Consider the following 15,877-nt stretch of genomic DNA (forward strand, 5'->3'; position numbering starts at 1 on the left):
CATACGTAACAACCAAGAATACTGCCTATCTATTGATGGATGTTCCATGAAACCCTCGTCGTCAGCTAAGAATCTTGGCATTCTATTCGATAGCAATCTGTCATTTGAGAGCCATGTCACCAACACCTGTAAAACTGCGTTTTTCCATATCGTTTTCCAACGTTCCATATCTTAAGAATATATCTAAACTACGTCATCTGCTGTCACTATCAGATGCAGAGAAGCTAATTCATGCATTCATGACGCCAAGACTAGATTATTGTAACGCACTATTATGTGGTTGCCCTGCAGGCTTACAAAAACTCCAGCTAGTTCAAAACGCAGCAGCTCGAGTTCTTACACAAACTAAAAAGTATGAGCATATTAGCCCGGTTCTGTCAACATTGCAGTGGTTACCTATTTAACAACGCATTAACTTTAAAATCTTACTGATTACCTATAAAGCCCTACATGGTTTAGCTTCTCAGTACTTGAGTGAACTCCTCTTGTATTACAGTCCTTCACGTGTATTACGCTCTCAGGCGTCCTGTCAGTTGGTAATATCTAGAATTTCAAAATCAAGTGCAGGTGGTAGATCCTCTTCCTATCTAGTGCCTAATCTTTGGAATAGTCTTCCCTGCACTGTCCGGGAGGCAGACACACTCTGTCAGTTTAAATCTAGACTAAAGACGCATCTTTTTAATCTTGCATACACTACACTTCCATAATACAAATCATCTGAGGGTTTAGGCTGCATTAGTTAGATCACCCGGAACCAGGAACACTTCCAACAACAACTGATGTACTTGTTGCATCAAAGAGTGTAGAACAGTACTCTACTCTTTTCTCATTGTTCTGAGGCTACCAGAGCGAGCAGGATGCAGTCCATGCCCAGATAATATTAAACCTATTCTCTACCGTATTACTATGTTTATTTATTTTTTTATTTAAATTTACATTTAGTCATTTAGCAGACGCTTTTATCCAAAGCGACTTACAGAGAGTTCAGGGAGCAATAAGCGATATGTCATACAGGAGCAATAATACAATAGGTGCTAATACAAAGTTACTAGTTTCAACAAAAGCTACACCACCACCTGTTGAGAGAAAGAGAGAGGGTAGTTTTTTTCTTTTTCATTTGTCTGTCAAGTATTCATAGAAGAGATGGGTTTTAAGTAGTTCTTTGAGAGATGTGGTTGACCGGACCGAGTTAGGAAAAATGTTCCACCAGGAAGGAGTTGTGAAGGAGAATGAGCGGGAAAGCGATTTACTGCCCTTTTGAGAAGGCAATACAAGACGCCGATGGTTTGCTGAACGCAGTGTAGGAGGGTGTGAAAGTATGTCAGTGCAGATCCAGTGATAGTCCTATAGGCAAGCATTAGTGACTTGAATCTGATACGGGCTTCAACCGGTAGCCAGTGGAGAGAGATTTAGCCTAGATTTTTATTTAGCCTAGTTGTGCAAGTGCTGTCGAGCTTGTAGAGATGCTGCAGTTTTTGCCCTAGTTGGTCTTGGGTTCTCCCAAGTTTTTTTTTCTCCATTGGAGTTTTGGGCTTCTTGCCACCGTTTGCAAACTGTTTTGCACTGTTTGCCTGACCGGGGCGGCTGCTGACATCAGCTTTAGAATTTAAAGTTTTCATATTTATTAATATAACTTTAAAATGTAACATTCTGCTTATTTTATTTATTATTACATAGAGGAATTTATAGTCTGTATAATATTAAACTCAAGTTTGAGTATAAAACTCAAACTTTATTTAACAAAACAAAAGAACCACGATTGGGTAAAACGAGAACTGAACAAAGATGAACTTGAAAACAAAGACTTCCCAAGAGGGGGCAAAACCAAGAGAAAACAGGATGAACTAAACTTGACACTTTTCAGGAACATAGACAAGACTAGGAGTACTTGAATCAGGACACGAGGTAAGTATGGTCAAGACTAAGCAAAACAATCAAACAAAACATTATAGCACAGGACAGCAAACACAAGGGAACTAACAAGGGATAATTACACTAGGCAGGTGAAAGGGATAACTACAGGCCGGAAGCTAGACAAGGAAACGAGGGGGCGGGGTCAAGACACGACAGGAGAACACATGGCCATCATAACAAACAATGGCCATGTGCTTCCATACATAACACGTGGGAATGTCATGATATGACAGTCATAGGGCTGTAACGATACGCATATTCGTAATGAATCGTTCGGTACGAGGCTTTCGGTTCGGAACGCATTACAAACCGAACGGTTCGTTTGACTAATCCTAAAATAAAATAAAATGTTTAAAGTGTGTGAAATATGATGTTCCCAGTGCAACTTCGCTCAACAAAGCAACCCAAACGACGTAAAAGGCAACGTCCTGTCTGTTCATTTTTTGAGAATTTGATGGTACTAAATAATATTTATGTAATAATTATTACCAAATTTTACCCACTGAAAACAATAAACGACTTTGTCATATATATATTTTTGTAATTTTCAATAAATGCATTATTTAGGTTAAAACTGAGACTAGGCTATTAAAATCCATTTTTAGAAAAAAATTGATTAGAGCCTTCTGGTTGTAAAAAAGCAAGAACGTGTAATGCAGGGGTGGGGAACCTTGATCCTGGAGGGCCACTGTCCTGCAGTGTTTATCTCCAACCTAATCAAACACACCTGAACCAGCTCATTAAAGTCTTCAGGATTACTAGAAACTTCACGACAGGTGTGTGTGTGAGCTGGTTGGAGCTAAACTCTGCAGGACAGTGGCCCTCCAGGATCAAGGTTCCCCACCTCTGGTGTAATGGAATAACCACTACGTTCCAGTATAGCTCTTTATAGAGTAGTTTGTGAATTCCCTACTTGTTCAGATATGACTTTGGATTTGTGGATTTGAATGTACATTTAGACAATATAAAAAAAATCAACTTTTTGTCAACATTTAGATACTTTTGTTTAGATAAGTACCAAATTTTGCATTATGATTACAATCAAACATTAAAATTTGTTAGAAAGAAAACAAGTGGAAAGCAGCACATCCATTAGAAATATATCTATACTTTTTGTTTAATTTTTAGATGTAATTGGAGTGCTTAATCCCATTAATGCGAGTGGAATATTTAATGAAATGCCTACACTAAAGTGAACGAATTTAAAATAATTGTGCTTATATTATTACTTCACTTACACCAAAAGTATCAAAGTGTTCTTAAACATATTTTAAGCCCTATTCGCATGGGATTAGTATTATCTGGGGACCTCGTGTGATACATTTTAAAGACTAAAGAAAGTAGGCTATTAATCAAACTGTTCATATCCAATATTTAATGTAGCTAAAACAGTCATATGTGTTCCACTTCCTTAACGTTATGATCATTAATATTTCTGCATTTGCATATGAGCCAACCCTGACTGGATCGTTTTAGCGGCTGCAAGAATTGACGCCATGAGCATTTGTTTGCTTTGGCTGGTCTGTGCCTGGGCTTAAAATATGTAGCCTATTCAAAATCCATTTTATTTTCTCCTTCAAGTCTGTTTTTTCGGACTTTAATTTGATTACTATAATTTAATTGAACTTTTATATAAAATTTTAGTAAAAGTGTGTCTACTACACTGAAGTCATGAAACTTAAAATATTTAACAACAATTAATTAAAGCTTAAAAACGAATGTTTCATTATTTGTTTATTTAAATGATGTTGATTGAAAAAAGATTGCTTTTTAATTATGTCGCAATTTAACTAGCCTACAAGTTATAATTAGTGTAGGCCTATAGCATATCAACAAGATAGCCTACATTATATCATGTTTTTATTATTTATAAAGAAGAGCAACGTGTGTAAACAAAAAAAGCGAATAGAAAGCAATGGACAAAAAGTACAGAACACATTTGATCTCGCGCAGAGTGAATGAAAAAGCCGGTAATAAAGCATACTACATAAATTAGCTAATATATAGAAAATACAAAGGCTAAACACTTGAGTCCGCATGTGATGTTAATATTATTTTACATGTTCTTGTTGATGAAATGCAAGCGTTATGCTCGGATGAAAGTTGGCACAATGTTTGTGAACAATAACTCCGTCTGAGGAATCTGCGCAAACTCTGCATGGGCACACACATAACAGTGCTAAGCGATCATGTTTATTCAAGTACTTTTTTGTGATAAACATTATAATCAAAGAAATTTCAAAGTTCTGTGAATCTAGAAGCTGAGACATTCTCATCTCAGTTTTATTGAGTGTGCTCAAGATGCATTCACCGCATTTACAGCTCATTCTGCCATCAAATAAAGTCAATCTGTCTATCATGCATTTTAAATATGAAAATATTGATAATTATTTTTAAGTAATTGTTAACATAACTGTGTGTAGCTTTAGATTATTATCTACTTTTTCGTTTTGTGCCTGCATTCCGCGCTTCCGTCTGCATTTTCCGCATCGCGCCAAAAAGAAAATGATACAGTATGGTTACGCATGGCTCAGTGAAATTATTGTTTTGCCACTTTGATATGATATAGTTTGCGTAAAACCTACCCGTTTTGCTCCTTCAAAACAGCCCCACAACTTTCAAGTGGTCATTTCTGAGCATGCTGCAATTGGCACAATGGAAACGCATGCTAGATCTGACCTAAAATTAAAACATTTCGTTCCTGATACACTTTTAAAGACTATTAATAATTATTTTATCAAACATATTGTTTTAGTAAGTGATTTAAACGTTTTTTTAAACAAAACATTAAAATGGAAGTCATTTAAATTATAACATTTTGTGTAATTTTCTCACGTAATCGACTGGTGTTTTCAATGTCGACTAGTAGGACCTTACCGTTTAAACGACTAGTCGATTAGTCTCGCACATCCCTAGTATGGATATGACCCAGCACCCGAAATGATATCAAAACACTTCAACACAGCCTCCATTATTCGCAACCGGTGTATAAAACCTTGAAAAATGATATATGAGCCCGACAAATCACAGAGATGCCGGGTCGCACGGGACTAATAATATCACAGGACCTCGGTGTTCGTCAAAATATGGTAGGTAATTTGCGGGGGAATTTTTACTTTACAAATTACAGACATGGCCAATTCGCAAGGGATTAAGATCAGACAACCTCTGCAATTATTACAAATGACTAGAGGTCCCCAGGTAATACTAATCCCGTGTGAATATGGCTTTAGAGTAAGAAAAATAAAATAATGTGAGAGCATAAACAGCATATGACTACCTTTTCATCTTACAGTACAGAAACAGCACTTTTAAAAGTGGTTAATGATCTCCTTAAGGTTTCTGATTCAGGTGCCCGCAGTATCCTGGTTCTCCTTGATCTGAGTGCAGCTTTTGATACTGTTTGCCACTCTGTACTTCTTTCTCGACTATCTGCTATAGGTATCAATGGTGTTGTTCTTCAGTGGCTAACATCTTATCTATCGGATAGACAGCAATTTGTTAGGATAGATAAGAATCGATCTTGCACTGTCACTATTTCCCGTGGTGTACCCCAAGGTTCCGTACTTGGTCCTCTTTTATTTCTCATTTATGTGTTGCCATTGGGTCAGATCATCAGACGTCATGGTCTCAATTTTCATAGTTACGCTGATGATATTCAAATCTATTTTACAGTTCAACCAAGCTCAGTTTGCCCACCCCCTTCTATTGTTTTCTGTCTTCAAGAACTTAAAACCTGGATGTCAGATAACTTTCTACAACTAAATGCAGACAAAACCGAAATCCTGCTGGTTGGCCCTAAATCACAGAGCTCCTCCCAGCATGACTTCTTCATAGATATCGAAGGTGTCCAGATTAGGCCCTCAACAACTGTGCGAAATTTGGGAGTGTTGTTTGACTCTGCATTATGCTTTGATTCACACATTGGTCAGAAAGTTAAATCATGCTTTTATCAACTGCGAAATATTGTTCGTATACGTCCAACACTTAATTTAGCAGATACAGAAACTATTATCCATGCTTTTATAACCTCGAGATTGGACTACTGTAAAACCTTATATAGCGGCTTACCTGCCAAAGTTATTAATCGTCTCAAAATGGTGCAAAACTCTGCTGCTCGAGTTCTTACATTTAATAAAAAATCTGCGCATATCACTCCCATCCTTCACCAACTTCACTGGCTTCCTGTGCCCAAACGTATTCAGTTCAAACTCTTAGTTTTAGTTTATAAGGCCCATAATGGCCTAGCACCTCAATATCTAGTTGAGTTAGTGTCACCATATGTTCCTGCACGGACTCTCAGATCTAGCAATGATAACTTGCTTGTTGTGCCCAAGTATAAACTCTCTACGGTGGGTGGCAGAGCCTTCTGTATTATAGGCCCTAAGCTATGGAATAAGCTGCCCCATAATGTTCGTGCTGCCTCCTCTCTCCAGACCTTTAAGTCTCAACTTAAAACTCATCTATTTACTCTGTTCTCTAAATAACTCTTCTAACTCTATGCTTCCCCTTTCATCAACTTTCACCATATGATTGCGAGACCTTTTATTGTTAATTAACTGTAGTTTCTTGTTGTCAACACTTGTTTGTATGATTGTTCCCTCTGATTGTTTGGTGTATTATGTCTGCCAATTGCTTGTATTACTTTGTAAAGTGACCTTGGGTTCTTGAAAGGCGCTATAAAAATAAACATATTTTTATTATTATTATTTATCTTACCGCCCGGAAGTCCTGGACTTAATGTTTGTTACAGACTTTTAGTGTTTAAGTGTGTTGTTTTAAGTTAAGAGTGAATCTTGTAAACACACTCATTATATTACTTGTTGGTTTTGACTAAATCCTTGGTGTTTTCCCCTGCATGTGTCTCGAGTTTTCCCCACGGACTTCAGTTCCCATGATTCTCCACATTTCCTTTCCTGTCCTACGTCCGTAATCACCCTCACCTGTTCGCCATCAGCCTCATCAACTGGACTCTAGTTATACTCATCCTGTTCCTTTGTTCATTGTCTTTGTCTTCTGTTTTGTCACACTGTTGTTTTACATTTGTCGTTGTGATTGTGCTTGGTTCCTGTTTATCTCCTGGTATTTGTTATTAAAGTGATTCATTGTGAAATATTTCTCGTCGTTTCTGAACCCTTTCTTTCTTTCTGAACCTGGTGGTTCTAGTCCGGATGGCCCTGCATCTCATTTTTGATGGTAGGAAGTCCTTGATTATGTTGTTTGCTCTGCGCAAGCAGCTACTGTACTTTTTACTCAAGTAAAAGTAAAGTAGTATGGGCTTTGACATGTACTTAAGAACAAAGGAGCCAATACTACTACCTGTTTTAGAGTCACGCTCGTAACCGGACCTTACAACTGAACTACCATTAACATTATTGACAAAATTGACCATACTTCGTTACTGTAATTAAGAAGATTTTTCTGGTATCAGTACTTCACTTCACTATTTATGTTTCTGACGATTTTTTACTTTCACTTTTAACATACAGTAAATACCTGTATTTTCTACTACTCGTTACTTGAGTTTTAATCTGTATTTGGTTGCATGATCAATATAATTTCTTGTCATTGCGTGACTTTTTTAACCTAATTATAAGGATGCCTAAAAGCCTCAGTTTCGGCTCCTCTGCGGTGTTCGCCAGGGGAACGGAGACTTTTGGGACTATGTAGACAGGTTCCTGGACGCCGCAGAGGAGGTGGTCTTCGGGGAAGAGGAGGTGGCGGTGCTCTTCAACGCAGGTCTCAGGTACCCCTTTTCACGGGCCGGCGACTCAGCCGGCCTTCCAGCCGGTGACTCAGCCGGCGTCCCTGCCGGAGACTCAGTCGGCCTTCCAGCCGGCGATTCAGCCGCCAGTCCAGCCGGTATCCAGTCCGGTCCAGCAGCTCGTGACTCAGCCAACCAGCCGGCGACTCGGCCGGCCTCCCAGCCGGTGACTCAGCCGGTCCCCAGCCGGCCTTCCAGCCGGTCCCCAGCAGTGTCCAGCCGGCCTTCCAGCCGGTCCCCAGCATTGTACCGCCGGCCTTACAGCCGGTCTCACAGACCTTGTCCAGTCCGGCCATACGGCCAGCAGTTCCCCCCAGGACTTCCCCTACCAAGTCCCCCGGGACTCCGCGCTCTCAAGCGCCCCCACGGACTAAGACTGTTCCCCCTTGTCCCAACCCATGTGGACTTCCACCCATGGACTTTGTGGTTCCCACTCCCCCCCCCTGTTTTGTTATTTTTATTATGCCAACCCAACCCCAATGTTATGTTTGCCTGTCTGCCCCTGATCTTGTTCACTATGTTTTGCTGGTTCCTGTCACTGTCTCAGTCTGTCTGGTTCTGTAAGTCACCTTGAGGAGCGTCAGGATGTTGCTCCTTAAGGCGGGGGTTCTGTCATGATTCTGCCTCATCTTGCCATGTCTTTCTTGATCTTGTGGCAGAGTCATGGCAGGATCCCTTGTTTAATGTGGAGAGAGACATTTTGACCCTTTTGGCGTTCCTTACTCTCTCTCCGGTCTCGTCTCGGTTCCCACCTTCTCGTTTCCTCATTAGTAATTGTTAATGATTTCATGCCACGCACCTGTCCCTTCTTGATTTGGTTCCCTTTAAGAAGCCCTCGTGTCTATTGTCTTGTGCTCGTTCGTTGTGCTTGCCTGTTGTGCTTGTACGTCTGTGCTTCTGTGCATGTATTCTTGTTCGCGCTGGATTACGATTCATATTTCACTGTGGATTATCCAAATCAAGTCAAGTCAAGTTAAGTCTAGTAAGTGTTTAGTTTAGTTTATGTCAAGTGTTGTTTAGTCTAGTGTTAGTTAGTCTACGTCCTGTCTGCTTATCATGTTATCCTGTTTTCTTGTTTAAACCCCATTGTGGGTCTTTTATGTTCAGTAAATCCTCTTTGTTAACCTCTTCACCGCTGCTGCCTGCAATTGGGTTCTCTCTACGTGATTCCTGACAGTTACAGGCACAGTCGGAAGGAATTTTGGAAGTAAGTGACAGGGGACCAATAATAATTATCTCTGTCTTGTCCATATTGAGAATTAGAGTTGAGCCATACTTTTATTTCTTCCACGCAGTCAGAAATCTTGTCAATTTGGTGGTCAAAAGATGGCCTACAAGTTGTGTAGATCTGAATGTCGTCAGCATAAAAATGATAGCTAAGGCCATGGCGTTGTAAAATCTGACCCAGTGGTAATATATATATATATATATATATATATATATATATGATAAATAACAGTGGCCCAATCACAGATCCTTGGGGACTCCTTGCTTCAGGGGGGCAGTGGGAGATCTAGAATTCTGCACTGAGATGTAAAATTGTCTGTCATGGAGATAAGAAGAGAAACAGGAAAGAGCTGTCCCAGAAATACTCACATCAGAGAGACGAGAGATAAGTAAATGGTGAGAGATTGTATAGTTGAATTGTACGTTATAAATTTTTTTGTTGGGCAGATTTTAAAAGCAATTTTAGGTTGGATGGAGGCGTTTTTCATTTGTATAAAGATGCTTTCTTTGTTACCTAGAGTAACTGCTGGTCCCTGCCCAGCTGACAAATTACTTTCTCACCCTTCCCCTTTCTCAGGTGTGTGGGCACAGTTCTCCAGCATCAGTGGACAAAACTTATTTTTAACAATTGGTTGTTTTAAAGGTGTTTCCAAATGTTTACAGCATAAAAGACTATTGAAGTAATGCAGACGTTTTAGTGATTCAAAAGATCTAGAGTTCCAAACCTGAAAGACAGTCATGATGGAGGCTGGAAAGGTGTCAAAATTTGCAGGAGTAAAGTCTTCAAAGATGAACCTGTGGAGAAGAAAAAAAGCAGTGGCAATTACTTTTGCTACAGATCTATTTGAATTTCACTGCACCGTAAAAAAAGCATTTTACAGAACATACATTTTATGTCTCGTTTCCACCAGTACAGTAAAGTATGGTATGCAATTATTTACATTTCCATTGTCAGAAGTTGTAAATGGTACCAAAAAAGCAAACCGCACTGTTGTACTACTTTTTTAGGACCCTTTTGTTGGGGTACCTAGCACAGTAGTCTGGTACCAAAAGGACTAGACTCGTGTGTGTTTGCACGAGGAAGGTGATTGGTTGAGCATGAAAAAATAAAATGGCTGCTGAGAAACCGGTTAGAGCACAATTTAGAACAAATTTAAGTTTAATGTTCACTTTCAATAACATTTGATTGCATTTCTAGCAAAAAATAGTAGTTTTTCAGTATGTTGATGGCTATTGCCAAAGCTGTCTCGATGTATAATTTAAATAAAAATTATGTTACACTACCTATGAAGCCTGTCTGAATTCATCTCGTGGAGCTGCCTTCATGCTTTAAACTCTGCCTTCAAAGTCATTGGGCTTGTTCAACTTCATGCGGCACTACTCAGACCGCTGATTGATCATTTTCAATTCATGATATATTTACCCTCATGCCATCCTAGGTGTGTGTAACTTTCTTTCTTCAGCCTAACACAATTTGAGTCATTTTGAAAGATGTCCTGGCTCTTCCCAGCTTGGCGAATTGCATTGAATAGTGACCCATTTCACGAGTAATGGAGTATGGGCTGTCAACAATCACGTGTTAACGCATGCGATTCATTCTTTTCAGAATAACATGTTAAAAAATATTTAATACAGTTACCGCAGCATCCATTTTTCTGTCTGCCTTTGGATAGTGTTACATTGTACTAGCACACTCTTATTCATGCAAATCATTTTAAACCATTTAAGAGCATATTGAAACTGTTGCTTTTAGCATTTAGCAGAAAATTTTGTACAAATAATTTTGATTTGTCATAAGGAGACAATTGCTTATACAAAGTTACTTGTTTTCACAAAGCAGGAACAATACCTGTTGAGAGAAAGGGTTAGTTAGTTTTTTTTTTGAGAAGTCAATATTTACCTTGTCAAGTATTCACGGAAAATGTCAGAACAATGTCATCCATAATCCAATGCGAGAGTTTGGAGCCTTTCCCTTCTGATGTCCCCCAAAGCAGACAAAAAGCTGTTCTGAGCATCTAAAGCTCTCTGTGCGGTCCGAATAAATGTGCAGTGGTTGCCTCAGGGGGAAGGATAACTGCTCTTTCGTTGACAATGTTGGTACCAGGACCCCTGTAGGTGAGCTTGGTGAGGTGAGAGGGAATAAAAACACTCACCTTGTTCCCTGATGTCCGACAGTGCGTTTCTCTCCATGAGCAGCTCGAAGCCTTCAGAGGGTTTGTCAGGGTGCTCTGATGGGCAGGTGGGTGTGACCTCCTGTGCGCAGGTCTTCTCTGCCATGCTCCTTTTGGCTGATGTTGCAGAGAAGGTGGAGAGCCGCCGCAGAAGGCCGTGTTTGGTGAGAAGCAGGCTGAGAACATGCCCTCTGCGGTCTGTAGATGTTATCTCGTTCAGGCAAGATGTGTCTTCATTGTTGAAAACTGCTGTGCAAAGTCCATAACGGAGTCACCAAACAACTCACCTTGGGAGATGGGAGTGTCGAGAAAACGCATTTTCTCTGAGTCCTTCACCTCCACAAGGTTGAGCCACTAGTGATGCTCCTGGACCACCAATATGGACATTGTCGTCACCAGGGCTTGCGCCATTTCCTTAGTTTCCCTGACTGTGAATCTTTAGCTGCATATAGTTTTTTCCTTCGCCATGGATCAGAACCACCCTTGTGCATTTCCTTCAAAGCCATAGCTTGATGTAGTTGAAGGATCGCCATAGCATGTAGGGTGGAAAAGGCCTGTCCAGCAGCACTGTGCGCCATCAAAGACGTGGATAACTTAGAGGCTTTGTTGAGAAACCTTGGTCGGTTCCTCCAGGTGACAGCGGTTTGCAGGCAAAAATGCGCCGTGAGAAACCAATCATCCAGCCTAGATCTTTCTGGGCATGGTGGTGGGCTGGTGGATTATCTCCCGTAGCTGCCCCTGCATCGCCCCCATAAAGCAAGCCACCCACGTTTGAAAAGTATGCATGGGCATGCATGAGTGCATAACCCATCCACAAATGATTTCTGGGCATGCTCGAAACCCAAGCACTCCATACACCATTCGTATCCATCTGAAGAAAAGATAAAGGGGTCGCAGGGCGAACAGACATTAAAAAACTGTCCGCCACACTGTAAGAGCTCAGAATGGAAATTGCTCTTGGAGCAATTGTGACTAAACCTGACAAAGTGCCCAGGGGATGCACGGCCACTGCAGAACGGAAATGAGGCGAAACACTGCTGATTGTGGAGTAGATCAAGTAGGGAGAAGCTTTGTAAGATATGGTCTACAGTAGAAGAATTAGAGGTGACGGTTCCGAAGAACAAGTCTGAATAAATGAAGCATACCAACTTCCTTTTATACCAGGATATCCAGCATGGTATGCAAAATTAATTAGCCAATTCTCATAGGCCTTTTCAACAAAGAACAGAGGCTGTTGGGTTCCAAAGGACAAACCCCTAATGTCTAGGACAGACAGAAAGGGAACTTCCACAGACAGCGCACATGCATTTTATAGTTCTTGAATGAAAAAAAAAACACACAGTATTATGCCATAAAGCCCATTTTGTCGAGTGTCTTTGTAAGCACAGACTTTTACAAGTTAAAGGTCCAATGTAGAATTTTTTGGAGGATCTATTGACAGAAATGGACAAACTGCTCTACAGAACACGCTTTTTAAATACGTTTTCTCCTTCGGCCAAGAAGCGAAAAACGTGACGACATCTTAGTACTGTGTCAGCCACTGTAGTGCTTCGAAAGGGAGGGGAGCAGTAAAGTGAGCTGTTGGTTGCAATTCGAGAGCTCACCGTTAGATGTCACTAAATTCCATACCTTTAAAGAATGTCTTAAATGAACGTATAGAGTTGTGAAAATGGGAAACGTGTCAGATCCGCATCGAGCGGCAGCTTTAAAGCTACAATCCGTGATAATTTTGGGGTAAAAATGATTCGAAATCAATTATTGAGTAAATACACAGACAGATCAGTGTTCAAAACTATTGTCTTATCTTACCTTGATTCATAATGGTAAGCTTATAATAATGATTTATAATTTGCGCTGTCGGGTCGGCCCATGCAGGAAATTTGAATTTGGGGGAGATCCTCTTTGTGTAATTACATCACGTCCGTAAACACAAAGGAGAAGGAACCGGCTAATTTATCATGTGTGTTTGGATGGTGCTGCAGCGGCACTGCGTGACAGAGTTTTGTTCATTCTTATAAAAGTAGCTTAAGCCGTGTGTCCACCGAGGCGTTTACGCCTGCGACCGGCGTGTTTTTTCAATTGTTTTCAACGGTAACGCCGCGCTTTTAAAAAAAGCCATCAGTTGACGTTTTTTTTCCGCTCAGCGCTGGTGCTATGCGTTTTTCCCACGATCAGCGCCGGCGTTCGACTGGGCGCCCAGAGTTGAAAAATGCTCAACTTTGGGCAGAACGCTGCGCCTGCAGCGGGCGTTTTCAGCCGAGCTCCTGCCGTTTTCAGCCGTGTAAATGCGCCTCGGTGGACACAGCCCCTTAGAATCATCATCATCTAGATGGCTGTGTTAAGAAGCAATCATCTGGGGAATCACTGTAGTTAGCTCCTACATCTGAAAAGATTGCATTAACAGGTAAGACGTCACTATTGTGATGTATTTTGTAATTTCTTTGTTTCTTTAAGTCATAAAAAAGCCTCAAATATTGTATGTGTTCAGATGACATGTTTTATATATATATAACCTGATTGCACACTACTGCCCGGTTTCAGAGACAAGGTTTAAGACTAGTCCCTACTAAAATGAAAGTTTGAGTTGTCTTAACTGAAAATAACGTGCACTGACATACCTTAAAATATACCATTGCCATTGCTTTGTCTCAACATGCACACCAGTAATGTTTTTTACTGAGGCATTTTTATAAAAGCGACTTAAATATCCTAATTCAACTAAGGCATAGTCCTGGCTTAAGCTAAGCCTTGTCTGTGAAACTGGGTGAAATTTGTCCATCTGCAAGACATCTGCTATACATAGTTTGCTCATCTGCAATACATCTCTTTTATACAGAAGATGTTTTCCAGATCATTAGCAGACGTGTAACAGACGCAATTTTGTTTCAAACTGAGATGGCAACAAAGAGGCCAAACTTCCGGACTGCAGCTTTAAAGGGGCAGCATTCTTAAACCTGCAGTTACCAAAGAGTTTCAAAATATCTTCTTTTGTGTTCTGCAGAAGAAAGAAAGTCACACAGGTTTTGAAATGACAAGAGGGCGTGTAAATGATGACAGAATTTTCATTTTGAAGGTGAACTACTCCTTTAACAATTTATAAGACACTGAAAATACCGTAGGCCTAAATTTATCAGACACCAAGAAATTGAATCTATTTTTAAAATGTGATGTAATAATCTATAAATATATTTATTAATGGGTTGAAGACGATTCATATATTTAATGTTTAAGAGCAATGTGGAAAGTTAAAGATTAATGAAGTATCACTGTCTCACCTGCCACCAAACAGCTGCATGCCAAGTAAAGCAAAGACTACAATAAACAGGAACAGGAGGAAGAGCAAACTGATGATAGATTTCATGGAGCTCATTAGGGACACCACCAAGTTTCGCAAGGATGACCAATATCTAATAAAGAAGAAAAAACGATGAACATGTTTGTACATTGTTGCATGTTTTTACCCTCACTGAATATCTTATCCTTACTTGGTTATCTTAAAGATTCGCAGTAGTCGTAAAGCTCTCAGGACACTGATGCCAAAAGACACTCCAGGCCTGAAGAATCCCCAAATCACTTCAAAAATACTACCTACAATCACCTGCAGAAAGCACATAACATAACGTGACATAATTATTAAAACAGTTGTCCAATATATTATTTGATCAGGTATTCTTTGCAGTAAATATTTGAGTCACACAATTTATGAATTAATTAATTTCTTTGAACTTTGGAATTCTGGTATTGCAAAATAAAATACAATTTTTTTATACTTTATCATGTTTAGAGACCCACATTTAAAAATGAATAAATAAAAGGTTTGGGTACAGGTGGAATGTATACTTAAATAGTGCAAGAACATCCTCTGAAGCTTTCTTGGGGGGCTCTCTAGCAACACACGCACGCACGCACGCATGCACACGCACACATGTATGTTTTATTATCGCCGTGGGGACAGTCCATAGGCGTAATGTTTTTTATACTGTACAAACTGTATATTCTATACCCTAAACCTAAAGATCATAGAACACTTTTTTTATCATTTATATTGTTATATGAATTAAAGTTCTGTACAATTTATAAGCTTTTGTGCCCATGAGGACCTCAATTTTGGTCGCCACAGTGACACCGGTCCCCATGAGTTGGTGTGTATTCAGGTTTAGGTCCCCACTGACATATAAAAACCAAGTCCACACACACACACACACACTACCAAACTCATTCACACACACTATCAAACTCTCACTCGCACTACCAACCCTGTTGAAAAAAACATCGTAAACTGTGTTATGTATGTTTTGATGCTGGTTTAAGCTGGTCGTGTACTGGTCCTGAGCTGGTTTAAGCTGGTGAGGAACCAGCACATGACCAGCTTAAGAAAGAAAACCTTAAGGCTGTCAGTATGTATTTACCCTTTCCTTTACGTTTTATTGTGTTATAGCGGATTTAGAGGGTGTTTTTTTTTTTGCTTATTAATCTAAAGTAATATCTTTAGCGTCTTAGTGTCGTCTTTTTTCCCTTGTACTGTTAATTTTGTCAGCAACTTGTTCTATAGTGTAACTATGGCAACCACTTGCTGTGTTTTGACAGAAACACTTAGGTAAGGGGGGTGGTCAAGACATGTTGCATAATAGACAATAGAAAAATAATTATTACACAGTGTAAATGTTTCATTTCAAATCAAATCAAATCACTTTTATTGTCACATCACCAACAGCACGTGTGCCGTGGTGAGTGAAAAGCTTGGGAGCGTGCTCCAGACAGTGCAGAATACAATTGGCACATTTAACAAATAGCATACACG

At 39.9% G+C, this 15,877-nt stretch overlaps 1 protein-coding gene across 3 annotated transcripts in view; it reads right to left on the minus strand.

Annotated features, from left to right (window-relative positions):
* The window catches only part of cacna1eb (calcium channel, voltage-dependent, R type, alpha 1E subunit b), a 225,248-nt gene that overhangs the window by 105,013 nt on the left and 104,358 nt on the right, over window positions 1-15,877 (minus strand). For all 3 annotated transcript variants that reach the window (XM_057334281.1, XM_057334282.1, XM_057334280.1), the window contains 3 exons: window positions 14,562-14,674; window positions 14,352-14,483; window positions 9,631-9,700 (listed from right to left, as the gene is read on the minus strand). In XM_057334281.1, the coding sequence (XP_057190264.1) occupies window positions 9,631-9,700; window positions 14,352-14,483; window positions 14,562-14,674 (315 nt within the window). The remainder of the gene's footprint in view (window positions 1-9,630; window positions 9,701-14,351; window positions 14,484-14,561; window positions 14,675-15,877) is intronic.

The sequence above is a fragment of the Triplophysa rosa genome, linkage group LG5, assembly GCF_024868665.1.
Source record: "Triplophysa rosa linkage group LG5, Trosa_1v2, whole genome shotgun sequence".
Taxonomy (NCBI): domain Eukaryota; kingdom Metazoa; phylum Chordata; class Actinopteri; order Cypriniformes; family Nemacheilidae; genus Triplophysa; species Triplophysa rosa.